General features: G+C 37.3%; 1 protein-coding gene across 2 annotated transcripts; it reads left to right on the forward strand.

Moving 5' to 3' along the window:
* Nucleotides 1–857: 857 nt before the first annotated feature.
* nae1 (nedd8 activating enzyme E1 subunit 1) lies at nucleotides 858–21,382 on the forward strand. 2 transcript variants are annotated; one of them, XM_057852333.1, is made up of 21 exons: nucleotides 858–987; nucleotides 2,026–2,129; nucleotides 2,214–2,274; nucleotides 2,365–2,395; nucleotides 2,517–2,588; nucleotides 2,981–3,060; nucleotides 4,962–5,071; nucleotides 5,242–5,351; nucleotides 5,434–5,496; nucleotides 5,572–5,635; nucleotides 5,716–5,807; nucleotides 6,250–6,309; nucleotides 6,404–6,537; nucleotides 6,616–6,691; nucleotides 7,834–7,873; nucleotides 8,220–8,306; nucleotides 8,433–8,525; nucleotides 8,638–8,752; nucleotides 8,865–8,914; nucleotides 8,978–9,092; nucleotides 20,843–21,382. In XM_057852333.1, the coding sequence occupies exons 1-20, from the start codon at nucleotides 938–940 to the stop codon at nucleotides 9,085–9,087; spliced, it is 1,602 nt and encodes a 533-aa protein (XP_057708316.1). In that variant the 5' UTR covers nucleotides 858–937; the 3' UTR covers nucleotides 9,088–9,092; nucleotides 20,843–21,382. The 2 variants fall into 2 exon arrangements, with proteins under 2 accessions (XP_057708316.1, XP_057708325.1); XM_057852342.1 differs by lacking the exon at nucleotides 20,843–21,382 and adding an exon at nucleotides 11,617–12,226.
* The last annotated feature ends 503 nt before the right edge of the window (nucleotides 21,383–21,885 follow it).

Here is a 21,885-nt window from a genome sequence, read left to right on the forward strand (position 1 = left end):
TATATCTCTTTTCTAATTCTAATATCTAGTTGACTAGTCTCTTCAGCACTAGTCCCCCGGTGTCTCCTTGGGCTATTTTTCAGCCGCAGCCTCCTGACTATCCTGACCCCTGGCTGGATGGACGTCCTCGTTGCCCCCCGCCCCAGTCTCATCTGGCTAGATGGACCTCCTCTTGTTTCTTCATTCCATTGCATCTCTACAAATTGGACCTCCTGCTGCTAATACCCACCATCAGTCCTGGTGCATCTATAGCCTGTCCGTCCTGGGAGTGGATCTCTTCTGACTGTGGTTCTCCCCAAGGTTTCTCATTTTTCCGAAATGGTTTTTGGAGTTTTTGCTTGCCGACATGGAGGGTCTAAGGATGGGGGTTGCCCAGGACTTGAACTTGAGTAATTCATCTACTGTTTCTGACTGTGTATCATATTGCCTCTGCAAAGCCCTTTGAGACAGCCTTGTTGTGATATAGGACTAAAAAAATAAAAGTGAATTGAATTGAATTAATGAAAATAATGTTTGAATGTTATAATTAATTTCTTCACCTTGTTACTTGACGGTACAATTACAGGACAAATACTTTGTGAGACTGTGACATCAATAAAAATAAAATGATTGATTGATGGATGCCACTTTGTAAAGAAGAAAAATAAGTAAAAATAAATAAATATAAATGATTTTTTGTTGTGTTACAGATTCTATGTATTAAGTACTATTTCTTTTGTGTATATTTCGCTTTAGTTCTTAGTGATAAAATGCTGCCCTCATTCAATGGAATGTTTTGAATTCATGTTTTATCGTAATTGTATTCAACTAGTCAATCTAGTAACTGTGTTTTTGATGTGCTGAAAATGCGAGTACGAGTCGCTTTGTATGGAAAATTGTGTCGAATCTGTCGTAGCAGAAGCACATTCGCATATACCTACTACCATTGACAGATGCAATGGCTGCGACCAAAGCAGCCAAAGAACAGAAATATGACCGGCAGCTCAGGTAATTAATCTTCCAATGATGTCGTACGTGCGTCAACATTATTTTTTAGCCATCTCCATTTGCTGTTTAATGTGCACAAAAGTAATGGCGAGACAGCGGCGCTGAGATGTAGCGCTAGCATTAGCCGCTTTGCTACGTACAGCCTCGACTAACAACAACACTAGCCTGGAAATAATGAAGCGCCATGAGATGAAAATTGTCTTGAATATTAGATGCTTACTGGAAGAATGATACATTGTTTACCACAACCAGTTATTCACGTCCAATTTCCCTTGGTAGCTCAGACGTTATCAGGTAGGGGTTAATTCAGAATAATTTGTTCAGCATGTTCCTCTCAAGGTATGTGCTGTCTCCCATTGTTGGAGTTTCTATTAGACACTAAAGGATAAATTAATTATTGTACTGTAGGCTACTGTACTTTCCATGAAGTACGCATGCAATTGTGCAGTATAATCTACAAACCGCAAAAATATTTTGCCGGGTCATTTATCCCATTTTCTTAGTCCCATTTCTTCCCAACATAAAAGGCATGTTATTTTCGAGACTAGTTTTATTTATGAGGGGAATAAAAGAGTATTTTTCAAAATTGTGGTTTAAAATCAACACATTTAAAAAAAAAAGTATTTTTATGTCTTTTTTATTTAAGCACATTTAACTTTTTTCCTTTGTCAACGTTGATTTTATTGCACAACTCGTCGGTCTCGGAAAGTCAACTCTTGTAAAATTATCTGTTAAGTCTTGACATCGGTTCATCACATATTTTCTAATATTTGTCTAACTTGAATATTCATTTGTTACTTTAACAGTAAACCTTGTAAAATGATTTGGCATTTAACTGCACATGGTAGTAGTGAATAATTACCTTTAGGATTACAAGAGGATTTAAAAAAATTTTTTTTTTAAAGGAGTCTTCTTTGTAAGGAATCCCTGAGCACCCTTGATTCAGTGTTCAATAGTGCAGTAATACTGATCAACAATAGAACTGTGAAAATGATGCAAACTATGACTGTAATGGATGAACACATGCTGTGTTCACAGATTGTGGGGGGACCATGGTCAAGAAGCTCTTGAAAATGCCCACATTTGTCTCATCAATGCCACAGCAACTGGGACAGAAATACTGAAAAACCTTGTGCTTCCAGGTAAAAATGTTTCTGCATTCCTCAATCCTGTTAATACATTTGTTCTCAATGAATATAATAGAGTAAGCATCGTATCTTCAACAGGTATTGGAGCATTTACGATTGTGGATGGACACACTGTTTCAGGGGAAGATGTGGGACATAAGTAAGACACATTTCAGTTTTGAGGTCTTATGTACAATTTAACCAACTATTTTTTCCCCCCACTTGTCACTATTTTTATCTTGGATTGTAGCTTTTTCCTTAGCTACAGCAGCATTGGAAAGGTACGTTCATCTATGTCTAATAAGTGTTTGCTCAAATTAACCCATGTGAAATCAATAGTAGTTTAACTTTTTTATGCCCGCAATACATCAGTGGGCCCTGACCTGAGTGTTTCTGTTACAGAACAGGGCACAGGCTGCCACAGAACTGCTCCAAGAACTGAACACTGATGTATCGGGAAACTTTGTTGAGGAGGTAAGTGTTTGCCATTATTTGATCCTATTGTAATTGGCAAAATTAATTTGGACAGCACATTATAATGCATATCTGAATGATAGAAGGAAAAGTCAAAGTATTATCCTTATGGTTCTACATGTTTTTTAAAACTGTTATTTTATAATGTGATGTAGCTTAGTGTTCCAAAACAGAGCAGTTGTTACCGAAACTTATGTTGGCATAGATAATCATGTTCATGTTGACCTCTGAAAATTTCAACAATAACCCTGATAATTTTCATTTAGAATTTAGATGATTTTATTTTTTAGGGTGATTTTGCAGTGGGCATACTTAACTGTACACTACAGCATATTTTACTTGAGAAACTATGGTAATTGTGCTTTTTCTCTTGTGCTGTCCTTATTTTTCAGAACCCTGACATGCTCTTGGACAACAATCCAGATTTTTTCCATAGATTTACCATTGTAATTGGTGTGCAGTTACCTGAAAGGTATGATATAGCTATAATAATATATAATTTTTACTCTCCCTCTCATAGTTTTTCTACATGTTAAGAAATTTACAATATAAGTAATTATAATCTACAACAAATATGATAAAATAGTTGATCCACTTTAACCCCTTTTTTGTCTATTCTTGAAATGGATGTTTGGGTGCCTTGAAAATTGTCATTACACTTGTAAACCGATAATATAGTGGTACCTCGACATACGATCGCTTCGACACACGATCTTTTCGACATCCCACGTAAAATTTGACTCGCCATTTGTTTCTACATCCGACGGCATGCTCAAAATACGACGACATGACAGCACCGCAGACGAACGCACAGTGGATTTTCTTGTGTGAGAATTCAACACAGGTTTCAAAAAGGTTGGTACAGCTGGTGAAACAAGGAAAAAGTTGACGCTTACCTTTAAAATGAAGATGCAAATTATAGAGAAATATGAGCGTGGGATGTGCAACCGTAAACTGGCTCAACAATACATCTCCACGGTCCTCCTCCGACCACCGGTCGCCAGTCTTTATAAGTTAAGGTGACAATTATTATTGTGATAACATCGCAAAAGAAATTGCCATTTTCGTCACATATTTATCATTTATATCTAGGGGTGCACGATATCCATTTTTTGAAACCGATATTGATTACTTCCTGCTCCTCAAGGCGGATACGGATATGATAACCGATAATACATATCCTGGTATATATAATTTTTAAACGTACTGTATATTCACCTGAGTTTTTGAATACCTGTAGGTAAAAAATAATAGTGATAGACTCAGCATTGATTTGCCTTTTACCTAACCAGAATTTTCATGATGACATGAGCATTATTATAATGAACAAAACAAAGACGACAACAGTTTTCACTTCAAATAAAGTGCCCATATTTAGTTTTTCAAATAAACATAATTTTAGTCAATCACAATCAGTCAATGTCATTGACGATGTGTTCTCCTGAACAATGAGCACTGAACTAAAACAAACATAAACCCAACAGGTGTTGTGCTTTGTCACCAGATAAAACTTTTGGTGCAACAGGAGAGGAAACTACTGTGGTCTTGGCCCATCAAACAACTTTCTTAACAAGGCAATTATAGGACAGCAAGCCCATCAATAACCAAAAGGCCTCTCAATAACTTGAAAACATAACAAACACTGTAAAATCCAAACATTTGCTAATTCCCATAGTAAGGTTTATCACCCAGTGATGGAAAAATACGGCCTCTAGAACAGTAACAAAACTTTGCGTACTGGCAAAACAGGAGTGGAAACAAACGCACACATCCCAATCCACCGACACCAAGCCAAAAACATGATACAATATATTATCGGGCCTATTAATAATGTTATTGGATTTATTGGGATGAAGTCGTAATTCCTACTATCGGACCGATAATTATCAAACAGATAATTGTCGTGCACCTCTATTTATTTTACAACTTATCCAACACAAATGCCTACCGCAGTTGACGGTGTTCTCAAGAAAACATTGAAAACGAAAGTAAACTCAAGCTCACCGCTTCCTCTCTTTCACGTCAGCCACGCGGTGTGTTCAGGGCAAAAAACGTCCGCCACATAAGAACCCAATTTGTTACATTATTACACGAATTATTATTATTATACTATTCTGATTTTTATTTATAATTTATTTGTTTTGTTATGTGTAATTGCCATTTGTAATAGTACCAGCAGTATTTATTAAGGGTTTAGTGTAGTTTTTTTGGCTGTGGAATGAATTAATTGAATTATAAAGTATTCCTATGGGAAAATCCTGCTTGACAGACAACCATTTCGACTTTCTGAAACGAATTAACTTCGTATGTAGAGGTACCACTGTATTGTTTAAGTACTGCTAATTTTTTTTTTTCCCTCCTGAAATTGTATAGCACAAGTCTGAGGCTAGGTGCAGTTTTGTGGAGTGCCTCAGTGCCATTTCTGCTTTGTAAAACATACGGCCTCATTGGTTACATGAGGCTTGTCGTGCAAGAGCACACAGGTTAGCAGCATTTGATTTGCATGCACAGACAAATGGACCTTTCAACATAAGTCTTGTTTATTGACATAAATTGAGTGTATAAGATGAGTAACATTGTTTACTGTAAACATAACACTTCTGTAGCTGATTTTCTTAGATGTCCTGTTTAAATTTTACATATATCTCCACAGTGATTGAGTCACACCCTGACAATGCTTTGGAGGACCTGAGGTTAGACCAACCTTTTGCTGAGTTCAAGAAACACATTCAATCTTATGATCTGGAAAGCATGGACAAAAAGGTGCTTCTTTTTTCCAACATTGTCTATATTTATCCTGCTTTGCTCAGATCATACTCATGCTTATATTTGCTTACCTTTGTAGGATCACAGTCACACACCTTGGATAGTCATTGTTGCTAAATATCTTGAAAAATGGCTCAACGAGGTACAGTAACATAACCAACAACACAGGTATTTACATTTGTAAAGAAGTGCAATGACGTGCCGTTGTACTTTTTAGCAAGACTCGCAGCCACCCCGAAATTACAAGGAGAAAGAGGCCTTCAGAACGATTATTCGGGAAGGTATTTGTATGGAGTCTTTCGCTGAATTGAATCTCATGTGCATGTAACTTCACTCGTTGTCATTCTGTGTTTTACTGCAGGGATCTTGAAGAATGAGAATGGAGTCCTTGAGGATGAAGAAAACTTTGAGGAAGCCATTAAGAATGTCAACACTGCTTTAAATCCAACGAAGGTGCCTGGTTAGATAATCCTATTGTACTTTTTCAGATACGCTTCCTCATTAGCCTGTTCCGGGACAGTTGTCACTACGTTGAACAGCTACTATATTTTTTAATCCATATATTATTTTATTTAACTGTAAATAAATTTATGAATACCATACCAACTAAATTCATTAAATTGAAATGAATAAAAACAGAAATACACACTGATTACGGCCTCAAGTAACACTGAAGTTAATTTATTTCACAGTATTTAACTCATTGGCTGCCACTGATGGCGCCAGACATCCAATCCATTTTGACTGGGAGTTCATTCGCCTCTCCCAGTCAATATGGATTACACTTCTAGAACGGTCAGCGGCAGCCAATAAGTTAAACAAGTGCACTGCAAGTAATCATAATTCATGCATGGAAGGGATTTTTTTTTAATTGAAATGTCTTTTTTCCCCCCAGATCCCCACTGTTATTAAGGACCTCTTTAATGATGATCAATGTAACAACTTAACTTCACAGGTTTTGGACTTGAGTCTTTCTTTTCATTAAATTGTGCAGATTTTCTTGTGGAAATATTTAAGGTAGAACCCAATCTGTCGGCATTTCTTGACAGAGTTCACCCTTCTGGGTGATGATGCGAGCTGTGAAGGAGTTTGTACATAATGAAGGCTGTGGTAACCTACCTGTGCGAGGGACCATCCCAGATATGATTGCAGACTCCCAGAAGTTTATCAACCTCCAGAATGTGTAAAAAAAAAAAAAAAATTAGCATTTAGTATACAGAATTTTGAGCGTGTGGAGCAACTGTAGTGATTGTTTCCTCAGTTACAGAGAAAAGGCCCTGCAGGATGCTATGTCTGTTGGCAGATACGTTGAAAGCCTGGTCCAGTCTATTGGAAAGGTATGCTATCATCCTGTGGTAAAGCACGACAAATCAGTACTTAGAAATAATAATGGGCACCACTATCAGTAAGATGTGTTAAGTCTTTAACAACAAAGACAAACAAAAAATGGCTGATTTACTTTCATCTCCTTGCTGTTAGCAGTAAAGTAGCATTCCTCTATTAAATAGCTGTGTTGTAAATATACCATATTACATCGATAACAAATTCCTTGTCTGTTTGTCTCTTGCTGCCATCTCAATTATAAACATGGACTGCGGAAGAGTTATACACCGTGCTGCAGACCATTAGATTTATGCTGTTTTTAAACATTATCCTAAATAGTCAATGTGTTGTGAAAGAAATGTTTTTTTAACATCAGCAGCCAAGCCAAAAAGAAAAAAGAAAAAGATTAAACGCTAGTGTGTTAGCGCGTCACAAGTAACCAAATTTTTAACACAGCCACATTTTTTTGTTTATATTTTCACTGAATACTGTCAACATGTTGTTGGTTTAAAGTAGTTCAGAAAAAAATACATGTATTTTTCACTCCACGATAATTATCCATAATCATAACTACAATATTGATCAAAATAATCAGTGCTTATCACAATAACCCTAATCCCGCTGCCCAATTATTATTTACACTGAAAAAAAATAACTGGTAGATTTACTAGATAAAATCTTTATAACAATTTGCACTTGACAGAAATAGCAAGTGCAAATTGCACTGCTTGCAATATTGAGTTCAGTTCACAAGCAGTAAAATTTACTTAATAGAAGTAGGTGCAAATTGTTACAATGATTTTATCAAGTATATCCACCAGTTTTTTTTTTTTTTTCAGTGTAGAACCTCACAATTAGATTCAATTTAGCTTCTTTGATTTGATTCAATTTTATTTTTGATTTTTTTATGTTGTTTTTTTTAAATTGATGTAATGCTCATTTAATTAGAAATAGAAATACATATTTAGACTACCTGTTAAGGCATAATTTTTATTCCCATATGAAAATATGTGGTCTTGAAATTTTTTTCGCAAGAAACATCTGGAAAAAATCACAATAACAACCTAGTCTTTTTTAGCATTACCCATTTTTGTTGTATAATGCAATAATTTCATTTAAAGTTAATCTTGATTAATTATATTTTTTCTTCTTCCAGGCACCTGAAAGCATCTCTGAAAAAGACATAAGACTATTCTGTAAGCAGCTCTCAAATTCTAGATTCAATTAATGCTGGTTGATTTTTGTTTTTTGCATTTTATCAAGATTCATTAAACTAAATTTATACTTTGCTGCCAGATGTTGATGTATGGTTAATCTTTTTATGCAGTTCAAACTTGCAAAACTAATGTGAAAGTCATTTACTAGTCACTATTTCACTAGTCATTTTAAGCATCCAGTCACTTTTTGAATCATTTTATTGTTTCCCTTGTCCTGAGAAGTCTAAAGACTAACCTGAAAATTGCTTCATCTATTTGAATTGTTTTTTTAGTCAATAATGACAACAGATTTACAGTTCATGATTGTTACCCTGTTGTTGTGTAGGCAAGAATGCCTCCTTTCTGCTGGTGGTGCGCTGCAGATCTCTGGCGGCAGAGTACAGCATGGATTCAGTCAACAGAGATGAAATCAGTATGTAGAAGATGCACTCTCCGAAATTTGTCATCCATAGTAACATATCTCATCTTTGAATATTACATTGCTGTTTAGCATTAAGTATGGCCAAATCACTCAATCACTATTAGCATTTCTCCACAGCCTCATGCATGGACAATCCCGATAGCGAGATGGTCCTCTACCTTATGCTTCGAGCAGTTGACCGCTTCCACCAGCAGCACTCGCGCTATCCAGGTATTCTGCAAAAATAAAAATAACACATGAGCTTGGGTTTTAAGTGAATTCTCTCGGTGGCAAATATCGTTAAAAGAAAACAGAATGTATCACTTTTAAACATTTTTATCAGGTGTGTATAACTATCAAGTAGAAGAGGACATTAGCAAGCTCAAGCTGTGCGTCACTAGCCTGCTACAGGAATACAACCTTAATGTCAACATTAAGGATGATTACGTGCACGAATTGTAAGTCCTTACTCACGTATTTTTTTGGGTGGGTGGGGGTGAGTTTCCTCCTTGTAGATTGCCAATTTTAAGTTATGCATGAAGACTAAAAATCCTTCTTTTTTTTGTGTAGCTGTCGATATGGTGCAGCTGAGCCACATACAGTTTCTGCATTTATGGGAGGTAATAGAAAAGCTTACAGTATGTTCAGTGTTTCCAACATTCATTAACACCGAGTCTGTTCAGGTTCAGCTGCACAAGAGGCCATCAAGATTATCAGCCACCAATTTGTGCCATTTAACAACACTTTCATCTACAACGCAATGTCACAGACCTCTGCTACTTTAAAATTGTGATACAGGTACTCATTTTGAACTCATTCACAAAAATAAAAACTGGACATCTGGGGTTTAGTCCACAGGATGCTTTTTTGTCTAAATATTTGCACTTAAATTTTGATTTGGTCAAACAAGTATTCTGCTTCTATCATACTTCTCTTATAGAAGTTGTGACCCAGCCCTCTTTTACCCTGTATGTTTGTTTTATTTTTCATGAACTACGGCATTAAAGTGTGCTGTTATTTTATTGTACAATATTCCAGTATACTTCTCTCATCTCCAACTACAATATCTTGCTTAATTTAATCAATGTAAGTGTTAGTACGTTACAGAAAAGTGTGGAGATCTGCTTTTCGAACAGTAGATGGCACACTTTTCTATTCGCAGATAAGCATTTTGTTGAAGATTAATGTGATTCATTGGCTACACTTACAGAACTATCTAAAAAGGAGAAAACAATTTTGCCATAGATGTAGATGAAATGTTTTGTTTTCCACGGGTCGTTGAGAAGATACTATTTTTTCACAAAATTTGGAAACAGGTAAAGAGGAAGTTACTGAGACATAGCTGATTTTTTTAAATTTTTTTTTTTAAGATTTTTGCTGTCATTTCCTGTTTTGGATTTAATAGTAAGATATCTGTTACTTTAATTTACCAAGAACATGAAGGCGGTTGTAGTGTACTTATTGTTTGCCGATCATCTGCATAAGGGATTTCCAAACTATTCCAAAAAAGGCCGCACTAGGTGTAAGATTTCTTTCCAACAAAACAAGACGACACCTTTTCACCAATCTGGTGTCTTAGTGTAATCTGTTTTATTGCGGTCAGTTGCCGCTTGTTTTATCAGAACCCTCATCAGTTAAACTGTCAGTGCTTGATCGGTAGGAACAAAAAACATAACCCACTGCGGCCATTGAGGACTGGTTTGGAGTCTCCTGATCTACATTAACAAAAGGTGTCAACTGTAATGAAACGCCATTAACGAACACAAAAAATCCTTGGCTAAAAAAAGTTATCCAACTACAATCTGAATCAATTATGTTAAGAATGATAATAAAACATATATGGTAATCAACCACATGGCTTTACGAGTGTAAGATTATTTCACCGAAATACAAAACAATGATTTATGAGAGGTTTGTATTTTTCATCTTTACTGAACATGCAACACAAAGTTGAGTGTTTGCTGTGACTAGCTGCTGTATTTATTTAGATGTGATTATGGTACCATCAGTACTATTATTATTATTTTATGCACATGTTGATAAATTAATGTTACTGGAAAGAGCATGACTCACATTTTTGCTCAAATTTTAGCATTTATTTATTGTACCTAATCATATAATTTCAAGCGAAAATGACAGGTTGCAAGGTTGCTCAGACAATGTCTCAAATGCATCATGAACATATCGTATCCTTGCATCACCGGCAGTTTGATTTGCTTCAAGTGTTGTATTAATACTGCGTCTGTTAATAGTGTTTTTATTTTGCTCCTCATTTACCCACTAAAAGGCAGCATTACTCTAAGCAACATTATCCCCTGTGACCTTTTACTCCCAATTTTCTAAAATGGCGAAAATCAACAAAAAAAGTTGACTGCGACAGCAGATGTAGATGGAAATCGTACTATTTCTTAACTCAAATACGCAACAACTGTGTCTGCCTCATTTGCAAAGAGACAGTCGCTGTTTTTAAAGAGTTCAATGTAAGGCGATATTACCAAACAAGACACGCTGACATGTATGACAAGATTACAGGGAAGATCCGCTGCGAGAAAATGAAGCAACTTGAAGCTAGTTTAATGTTACAGCAGCAGTGTTTTGCAAGAGCCCGAGAGTCTGAAGCCTAGCCACAAAGGCTAGGTGCGAAATTGTTGAAATTATTAATAAAAAAAATAATATAGCAAATGTTACACACATAATGGCTTGCTAAAATTTGCTTAAATATATTGTTCTACGTAAAGGACGTCAGTCTAGGTCGCCCCCCCAAGTCCCCCCCCCCTTTTTTTTTTTTTTTTACCACACCAAATCTGGCCCCCTTTGCAAAAAGTTTGGATACCCCTGATCTATGGTATTATTATTTAATCTTGCAATCAACTTGAAGTCAAGATTTTGAAGCAGTCCTCAGTCACTAGGTGCTGAAAATGTTTTTTTGCATGAACGTAGGTACATTTTGTGGATTCTACCCTGATAGCAGCGTCCATTTTTGTGTCAGTACAAGCACATAGACCACATCTTCACACAGTAGGAAAAGTCACTGAATCTGTATCTATTTATGCTTGTGGGAGGGTCCTCTATTGCTAGCATCAATCTAAAATGGCAGCACCTCTTGCAAAAGAGCATCATGGCCAACGTTTATTCTTCCTGGAAGCTTTAGGCAATAAAAAGCACGGAATAGTGGGAGGGAATAGGATGACTCAGCTGAAAACATAAAGGGTAATTGTGCCATGAAGGTGGTCCGCTTTCTCGATAGCTGATGAGGACTAAAGGCAGAGAGGGCCTTCGATTAAAAACCTGTTTCCTGATCGCTCATCTCGGTTACTTTCAGCTATTTGCCTGGCTAAGATCCAATCAGTTCAGGCTGAAAGGAAAGCAGCCTGCCATGGTGTTCAGTGTTTACTGGGAGACTGCGGGAGGCCGGCATACTTGAAACCTCTCTGGGGTCGGGGGCGAGGACCTCTCCATTCTTCCCACAAACAGATGGAGCTGCGGCACTGGAATGTGAAAGTACAATCAGTACATAACCAGAAGAAATGAACTATACACATTTTGCAGCAAATTAAACTCATAAATTCAATCATTGTTGGCACATTGTGTAGATGTGTAACAATTATTTTGCTAAAACGTCATGTACAGGCACATTTTTAACTCCTACCTTGTAAGTCCAGCATTACATTTGCAGCTTCAGGCTAGTATCTCACTGCAGAACTGTCTCATCTACCTAAATGGTTTCATGCCTTTCAGCTGCATTGTTAATCAGGTAATTCATCTCTCTTGCCAATCTGTTCCTGACTAAAAGTTTTTAATTTTAAGAATTATAAGATAAGTACAGTGGTATGAAAAAGTAGCTGAACCTTTCGGAATTTCTCACATTTCTGCATAAAATCACCATCAAATGTGATCTGATTTTTGTCAAAATCGCAAAGATGAAAAACTCTTCTTTAACTATAACCACCTATATATATATATATATATATATATATATATATATATATATATATATAATAGGTTTTCATATTTTAATGAAGAGAGTTTGCAAATATTTTGTGCCCCAACCCCCTTGGCAGCAATCATTTCAACCATACGCTTCTTGTAGCTGCAGATCAGTCTGACACTAGTTGATGTGTGCAGGGATTTCTGTAAGTCTTTAGCAGACACTCCAGTTTTCTTTTTTTTTTTTAAAGTTCTCTGACTGTCGATTGATGAACATCGACTTTTAGAGATGGTTTTGTATCCTTTCTCGGCTTTATACAAGCCCCCCCCCCCCCTCTGTCATTGTTTGCATGCTATCCTCATTAAAATATGAAAACCTATAAATGTTTGGGTGGTTTTAGTTAAAGCAGATGCTTGTTTTTCATCTGTGTGATTTTGACAAAGATCAGATCACATTTGATAAGGATTTTATGCAGAAATGTAAGGAATTTCAAAAAGGTTTAGATACTTTTTCATTCTACTACGCATCAACTTTATTATTATTTTCCGTGCCAGTGATTTTTGTAAGTTTTTAGCAGACACTCTAGGATTCTTCTTTTTAACCTCTCTGAGTATTCTGTGCTGAACTCTTGGCCTCATCTTTGGTAGACGGTCACTCCTTGTAGAGAAGCAACAGTGCCAAGTTCTCTCCATTTGTAGACAACTTCTCTGAGTGTCGATTGATGAACTTCCAGACTTTTAGAGATGGTTTTGTATCCTTTTCCTAGCTTTATACAAGCTTCCCTCCCCTTCTGTCATTTGCATGCTATCCTCATTAAAATAAGAAAACCTAAAATTGTTTGGGTGGTTTTAGTTAAAGCAGTTTTTTCATCTGTGTGATTCTGACAAAGATCAGATCACATTTGATAGTGATTTTATGCAGAAATGTGAGGAATTTAAAAAAGGTTCAGATACTTTTTCATACTACTACACATCAACTTTATTATTGCACTGTGCCAGTGATTTCTGTAAGTCTTTAGCAGACACTCTAGGGTGTTTTTTTTTTTTTTTTTTAACCTCTCTGAGTATTCTGTGCTGAACTCTTGCCTCATCTTTGGTGGACGGCCATTCCTTGTAGGGAAGCAACAGTGCCAAGCACTCTCCATTTGTAGAAAACTTCTCTGACTGTCGATTGATGAACATCCAGACTTTTAGTGATGGTTTTGTATAGTTTCCCAGCTTTATACAAGCTTCCCTTCTGTCATTGTTTGCATGCTATCCTCATTAAAATATGAAAACCTATAAATCTTTGGGTGGTTTTAGTTAAAGCAGTTTTTTCATCTGTGTGATTTTGACAAAGAGCAGATCACACTTGATAGTGATTTTATGCAGAAATGTGAGGAATTCCAAAAGGTTCAGATACTTTTTCATACTAGTGTAGTGCAATTATCAACTATTATTATTTACACATTCATTTGCCTGCAGTTTAAAAAGCTAATGTACAGTATGTCTTTAACAAGGGAAGCTTATGTATAAAGATTCTTAGAAACACATGGTTGTCAAGAGCACCAATATATTAAAGTGCATAGTTTGTATTTTCATGTATTTTGGTCCATAAATGTATTGAGGCACGAAATGGTTTAGTTTTTTGTTAAAAACTCCAAAATGCCACTTTGGTTATATATTGGTAAAGAGCAACAAGTTACCAGTCATAAAAACACTATAGTAAATTTAAAAATAAATATATGTAGGTCCAGACTGATGGTTTCTCCCTTTGGCCTCACCATCCCTCATCAAGTTCCATGAAAAATGTTTGGTAGTGTCAGTGTTAAACAGACAGATGCACCAATGGCGATGTCAACGTAACCCACGACTTGTTGGAATCATGTTCTCTTAGTAACTGCGCCTGTAGAGTCAAAAAGTCCTTATGTCCAGATGGGGCCAGAAATTAACACACTCCCTCCTGGGAAACGATGGTGTCCAATTTCACACAACCCCCCCCCCCCCCCCCCTGCACATAAACGCGAACGCACATCATCATTCATGTATTCACACTGTACACTCTCACGGGACTTGAATGCACTCAAATCCACATTAGCCTGATAAATGGTACACACAGTTTCAAAAACATTCACACAGCTGTAATATCGTTCGAAAATTCTTGTGCTTTTTTTAGATCCACCCACATTTTTTCCCCAGCTATTCATTTGTTAGTATGTGTGTAGTATTTATATATGCTACATTATGGAAATACTAAAAAATCACCCTAGGGCTTTTGGAATATAGGCCTATAGTGTTTTGCTATAGTTTAGGGGATGAACAATAGTATTAAACATAGCACAGTATTTCTGTTTTGTTTGACAAATTCCTGCTAAATGTTGGTGCCTCTTATAGTATATGTATTTAAATGTTCTTTCATTAGAATTGATATGCCAACATTCCTGAGGTACTGCTGAATGTGAGAGTATGCTTGCTCGGGTACAGGATGATTTACTTGCATTCTCCAGGTGCCATTCTTATCTCTGTCGCCTCTCTCTGGCATTTGCCCCGTCACTGAGATCAGTTAGATGCAGGCGCTGGGAATTCATTCTGCCTGCTTTAATCACACTTTCCTTCCCGTGAACTTTTGTGTTCTTGAACAAACCTGATTCAGTTACTTTATGTGAAATGCAAATACATCTATCATGGTATGTCCATATCCACAAAGGCAAGCTTTTTTTCTCGTAGACTGTCGCACATTACCAACACTCACTCTCGCGATGCATGCATGCATTTTCTTTGTCTCGTCTCATTTTTCAAGAGACACATTAATGAAGAACACCTGTTTGCCGGGCTCAGCTATGGCATTGAAAACATGAAGGAGAACTATGTCAACAATGTGAGCCAAGCTTCATGAGGTTCTAGGTGTGATTGACTAACTATGGATAAATTGCATAATAGATGGGTTATCACTATTGTTTTCTTCCCCTTCTTTATGGTTCTTGCATTAGTTCATCCAGTCATCCAAGCACGTGTATGTTTGTGTGTGTGGTTGAGAGACACAGAGAGTGATGATCTCCACATGGGAGTGTTTATGAAGAGGAGATGCTCAGGATGAATTCCTCAGATAAGTGACATGATGGCTCTCTGTTGTGAGTGTAGAGTAGCTCCGCACCTCCGTATATGGAGAAACTCAGAAACATGTCCTTAACACATAAACCAGAGCTTTCAGTCTTGGGCACTCAGAAGTGAGTGCAGAGATCTGAACTGCATAACCAATAGATCCATTGGTTGTGAAACAATTTTGCATGTTGAAAACTTCGGTCGGCAAACATCATTTAGGTCAAAGTCTGACAGAGTCAGCTGTATCGGCTCCATTCAGCTGACAACATTTTTCAGATTCCTGCCTTTTACTACAACTGACACTTCGCATTCAACTCTATTTTATCTACCAATGAAAGATAGTTTACGTCATCCTCCCAGTGTGATTAACATGCCTGAAGAAGAGGAACAGATCCTAAAAAGCAGAACAGTTGGACTAAAAGTAATGTCCGTGTTTTGTGCCCTCATGGAGGGGTGTTTATGAATGTTCGTGTGAGTGCAAGTGCTTGTATGAGCAGACTAAACATGTTAAAATCCATGAAAGCAGTAGAGTGGGGAAGATAAGGCCATAGAGATGTAAAAGGTGAAACCTTAAAAAGGAATTTAGCTCATATGTTTATTCTTGTCTCTTGTTACATGCAGAAAAGGGTTTGGTGAAATAATTTAAGCGAAAACTACTGTACTTTGCGAAACGCTCCAGTTCTAGTGAAGTGCTGCAGTCGTGACTTGGATAGTGTGATGAATGCAAAGACCCACCCATACTGTTCCATCGCTTCATTTTCAACACATTAGAAACTTGGAATAAAAAAAATATATTCAAATTACGATTATTCAACTGCGGTATAATTGAGCTTACGCTATTTTCAAAACGAAGCATGGTACATCATTTATTTGTTGATTTATTCAATAGTTTGCCTGCTTCCCACTTCATTGAGGATGTCAAGCATTTTTGTAAAAGGATATAACTTGAGGGCCTGGGCATGCCATGAAAAATGTAACAGCATGACAAGATAAACCAAAAAGTTGACACTCCCATTTTGAGCTAACATCAGTAATAAAGTGGATAGTTGTATTTAATTATTTATGTAGCTTGTAGTTCTTATCCAGCATATTGTTGCATTCATAGGCAATTATGCCTCCTTTGCATGTGCACAGTCTTCTCAAGCTTCCATGTAGGGGTCACTGCAAAGTCAGCAGGTTACTGCACAGCAAATTTATGAAGGATAAGTCTTTTGTTTTTTTGGGGGAACTGCATTTATTGGGAATCTTTGTGGGAGGTTCAGTAGTTCTACACTTTCCTGGGCTCACTATCAGGGCTGCTCTCCAACCCTCTTTTGCTTCCTCTCTGCTTTTCTACTGAGCATCAGCTGAGGTGGCAGTTTTTATTAAGTAGTGCAGAGGGAAGCGGTTTCCTCTTCTTTGCCTGTCCTGTCACTGAGAGTTTAGAGTGATGGAGTCTTGACAGTACAGCATCACAAATTAAGAGAGTGAGATCTTACCCACTTCCCAGCAGCAGTCATTCAGTGTACCATATTATCCGCACTATAAGATGCATCAGCCTATAAGGCGCACCTTCAATGAATTGCCTATTTGAAAACTTTTCATATATAGGGCACACTGCATTGTAAGGTGCAGTAGTAGTAGTTGTGGGATTTGCATTATGCATCCACTAGATGAAGCTGCGTTAAAGGGAATGTAATGCCATGGTTAACTAATATTGATCCATATACAAAGCGATCTGATTATACGGAACACTTTCGGCGTTTAAGAAAATTGAAGGCTTTTAGGTGCACCTATAGTGCGGAAAATACGGTATTCTGCCCGGTATTCCGTCTTGTTAAGAAAAGAAAAATTGGTTTGGCAAACGAGACCAGCCAGAAGTTATGATTTTTGTTCAAAGGTTTTTTGTTAAAATCTTTTTTTTGTGGTATTTTTATCAGAAATAAGTCTGATCAATGTTTGTACATCCGTAGTTACATTTAAGGTCCTAAAACGGAAGTTCAGGATTTTTGAGATTAGGCTTAATCTTCGAGTTAGCAGGGGTTTAGTTAGTTGGTGGAGTTGATTTCAACAAGTTCCGTTTCATTTGCAAGTTATTTTCTTAGTTTCAGGGCTCCGGAGTGGCTAAGCTAACGAGAGTCAATGGCACCATTATAGCATGCCAATAAAAAAAAAAATGATACAGATCTACGAACAAATCCAACATAGTCAAATAAATTCAAAGCAGATTATTGTTTCAAAACACCCATGCGTCCAAAACAATGTCACACCAAACTGCCGTAATTCATTTCATTATGCAGGACTATTTTTTTAGATGCGTAACACGACCCCAATAAAGAGGAGTGCTTCGGTCACTCGTTCTCATGCTGCATTCGAGGAAGGTGGGAAGTCGGACATATCCCGCTCGGAGGTTACCAGTTGCGACCTTAAAGCATTCCAACCGAATGTAAACAGCAAAGAGGGCTGGTCGCCACAAGTTGTTTTTTATTTTGGCCTCAAAAGACATTTTGACCTCCAGCAAACCTGACTTTTCATAAGCATTCAATTAGTTGAGGCGTACTAATGATATTTTTCCCGATCAGAGGTTGTAAACTCTGACTTCCCACCTTCCTCAAATGCAGCATCAGTCTGCCGAGTTAACTGATGGCTGGCAACATGGCGAAATGTGCATTTAGAGGCTGTGGAAACATACAGAAGAAACGGGCAAAGGAAAGTTTCCACAAATTCCCTATGAAGAACGAGGAAAAATATAAACTGGTCACTTGCTGCTGGCTACGAAATAAAAAATCAGCGGTGGGAAAAAACCCAAAGTGATATCACTCCGCTCTGCTCCTCTGCAGAGCTTCTGGATCACAAATGTTTCTGTTGATACTGCAGTTATTGACATACAATGGTATGTTTGAGTAACTTTATCCTGAAAACATAGCCAACACTATTGATTGCATAGGTCATCGATGATTTTCATGTGTGCATATGTTGTTTTTTTTATTGGCCTGCTATAACTCGCGCTAGCTTAGCCACTCCGGACCCCTGAAACTAACAAATAACTTGCAAACGAAACGGAATTTGTTGAAATTAACTGGACCAATTAATTAAACCCCCGCTAACTTGAAGATTAAGCCTAATGTCAAAAATCCTGAACTTCCGCTTTAATTTTCTTTACTACAAGTGTGTACTTGTGACATGAACACACTGTTCATAGTCCTGTCAATGGTTGACATGACCTGTCCTAGATGAAAGAAAACTCCATATTCCAGTGATATTTTCCTTAAAATGCCTTTTCAATTGTGTAAAATTGTGTAACATTTCACAGGTGGGGCAGCCATGTTGTAATACCGCCCATCCCCCAAAGTAAATACATATCAAGACTTTAAAACATTTTTGAATGCTTAAAACACCCCACAGTTTACAAAATGTAATACATAATCTATTAACTTGAGTGGAAAAAGAATGCAAGACCCAGCAGCACACTTTCACTGTAGACGCTGTGTTGCATCAGAGAGTGCGCTGATCTGCATTTTCCGAAGCAGCCACCATTGCTGCTACAAAACTCTGAGGGGGCCTTAAGGGGAAGGGGGGGTGGGGAGGTTTTTGCATGTTGATTTGAACTGTAAGCGGAGAGTACACAGCAAGGAGCTGCCAGTCCCTGTTAGGTGGACATATGGCAATGCTGTGGCCTGGGGCGTCATTCGGGGAGGGGGATTGTATGCACCGGGGCATTATGTGTTTCATTTTGTGTGCTTGCATGTGTTTTGCGATGAATCTGTGACAAAGTTAAGGGGTTTAATGAGGCATGCGGGGGTTAGCAACAGAAGGGCGGCCCGGCACTCGCTCAGGGATTTTCTGTAAGTGCATTGGAGGGAGGTGTTGGTTTGAAGTCCTTGCTGCGTCGACACAATGAGTCCCCTGCCCACTTTTCTCTGATCCCCACTTTCCATCAGTTCTTTTGTTTACCACTTTCACACAATTTCTCTCTCTTGCAGACGCTATTCCCAAAGTATCACAGCACAATCCAATATTAAAAAAAAAAAAAAAAAAAAGTAAATGTTGTTAAGCTGTAAATATTGGTGGAGATGCAAGGCAAGAGTTTATTATGCTGCTTTTGGGGTGGGATGCGGGATGTCCTGATTAAAAATTTTAAATTTATTCAAACACTTCATCTTTGTATGTACATAAAGCAAAAGGCAACACCTAGTATAAATTACCTATACATGTGAAAGAAGGCTGTGCAATGCATTTACGTAAGTATGCAAATCACACCTTTTTTCAACTTCTGATAATGAGAATGAGGAAACAATGTTCAAACACAAAAAATGTCAACGCTTGTGAGTGCAACCATTGTGTGATAAGCGTGACGTCAGTCAACACCATGGGAGTACAGCACATGAATGCTGATACATTGAAAACAGGTGAAAGAAATATAGGTCCACGCTCTTTATAGTTTCTGTACCTTTTCAATATGTCGCTGTGTTTCATCTTTCTCCAAAATTCGGACGATGCCCTCTTCACTCTTTGTTTCTCCAATAGCCACACATATTACAGAGTAGTCAATACACTACAAGTAGGTGGCACATTCTGAGATGCTGTCATTTGATTGTGTAAAATAGTAATGGTGTTTAAAAATGTCTGACAATGGCTATATTTGCATTCTTCCATGAAATATTGGCTATTATTTACCCTTTTCTTGGGGAAAAAATGACTTTTTTTCCACTTTATTGTTAGATTCTTTCTGCCGGGATGCAATGTTCAAGGTATTGTCTGTCCCTTTAATGGTAAATATGCTATGCTATTTAAATTTTATGGTGTGATATCATATGACATACGGAAATTACAGTTGTTGTAAATTCTGTGCTCATTTGGTAGGCCTCAAACAAAATTTTGACTTAAAACTGTAGTAGAGGTATAATTAGACGAATTTTGTTGTGGTCTAGCTAGCAGTGATGCAAAACTGTGTTGTACCATACTGATGGGTGTTATTTTTTTGACTGAAATACACCTCGCATGGTTGCATAGCTGCAGTACTAATCATACTGTTAAACTACACATTTTGTTACTTAAATGAAAAATTATGTTTTGATATTCTTTAGGATTTGTTCCCTATTTTAATAGAAATGCTATCTCATTCTTTCTTTACAATGTCACCACAACTAGAATAGCTGAGATTCTAATCTGTCTCAGCACTTCAGACTCCACATTTCAACTCATGTTGGCATAGCACGACAAGGAGCACACAAAGAACAATGCAGATTTTATTTCAATTAATATTTGTGTACACTAGATAATAAGCGTAATCTGTTGAAGTGGTTCTGACTGTTCATTTTTTCCCAGTTTAACATTAACCTTTCTGGAATGCAAATGTTGTTTCAATTTTCCCATGTTGGTCAGCGTAGTGAGGAAAACACTAATGTGGCAATCACAGTGAGTTGGACCTTTGCACCAAAATTTCAGTTTGAGTTGACAAAAAAGGTGTTTATTTTAATGAGTGTTACATCTATGCCATCTGTCAGCATAAGATTGATCACAAATGTATTTTTAGTAATTTGTTGTCAATTGTCTTGCAGGAGCTGGGCTGTCTGTGAGATGGCTGAAGTTGCTCTTTCTGGTTGGCTGCTGAAAAAGACACTTTCACACCAACCTGTCACACAACCTGGGTGACCTTAGCTACTCTCGTAATTACCTCTTTGCATTTGAATACAAACTGCAACTAACAGTATCTGTAGTATGTACATGTTCAAAGAATTCCTAGTGGCCTAGTACTTATTTTGTGTGAGTTAGAGCCGAGCTGTCATGTTATTGGAATATGGCAGTAACCAATTCATACCCGGAGCCGAAACTCAAATCTCAAAGTGTGAGGCAGATACCCTGAGAACTTGGTCACCGTGCCAACAGGTTCAAGATTCTGTCATTTTTATTTCACTTGGTATAAATGTTCTGTCTATGACCTTAGTTGTCCCAGGAAGGATCGATTTGTCTCAGAAAATACAATTTTCAATATAATGGACATCAAAGTGCTCCTGTAACACAAATATTTCATGTTCTGGTGATAAATCTCTAAAGAAATACTGGTTTGACAAAAAAATAAATAAAATTAAAAAATGTTAGAGGTTATGCTTTTTGGGATCACACTATGATCAATAATTTTCAAAACAATCAAATAGAAATTGTTGTGTGTGTTAGTTGAGCACATATCTGATGGAAACCACTCTATTTGACATACATGTTAGGTAAATACCCAAACTTCATTAAAAAATTTATGATGTTTACATGAACTATTTGTAATCTTCTAAAACTTCCTTTTTCTGGAGTGCATGTTTTCATTCCATCAATTGTTATTTACCCTCCCCCTTCTCAGCATGTTTCAGAGGTTATATCATTTCAAGTATAAATAATTCACCAGGGGGTGTGCTGCCAGTGCAGTGTTTGTCTTCAAAGTGAGCAGCAGTTTTGTCACGAGAGGAACAGTGAAGGTCATCTCTTTGCTGTGGACACTCCTCTGCCGTTATGGTGACTACAGCTGAAACAATGTACCACAGGAATGCTGATAGGGAGGCAATGTAAATTACATGCATTTTATAGGGGGAAAACAAACAGCCAGTGCAACTAG

The sequence above is a fragment of the Corythoichthys intestinalis genome, chromosome 1 (genome assembly GCF_030265065.1).
Source record: "Corythoichthys intestinalis isolate RoL2023-P3 chromosome 1, ASM3026506v1, whole genome shotgun sequence".
Lineage (NCBI taxonomy): Eukaryota > Metazoa > Chordata > Actinopteri > Syngnathiformes > Syngnathidae > Corythoichthys > Corythoichthys intestinalis.

Bases quoted from the DNA above. Each gene is read 5' to 3' on its own strand.
- nae1 (XM_057852333.1), top strand. From the start codon at position 938: ATGGCTGCGACCAAAGCAGCCAAAGAACAGAAATATGACCGGCAGCTC. The intron at 2,275-2,364 runs GTAAGACACATT...CTTGGATTGTAG, and splicing joins GGGGAAGATGTGGGACATAA to CTTTTTCCTTAGCTACAGCA. The intron at 5,808-6,249 runs GTGCCTGGTTAG...TTTTCCCCCCAG, and splicing joins CTGCTTTAAATCCAACGAAG to ATCCCCACTGTTATTAAGGA.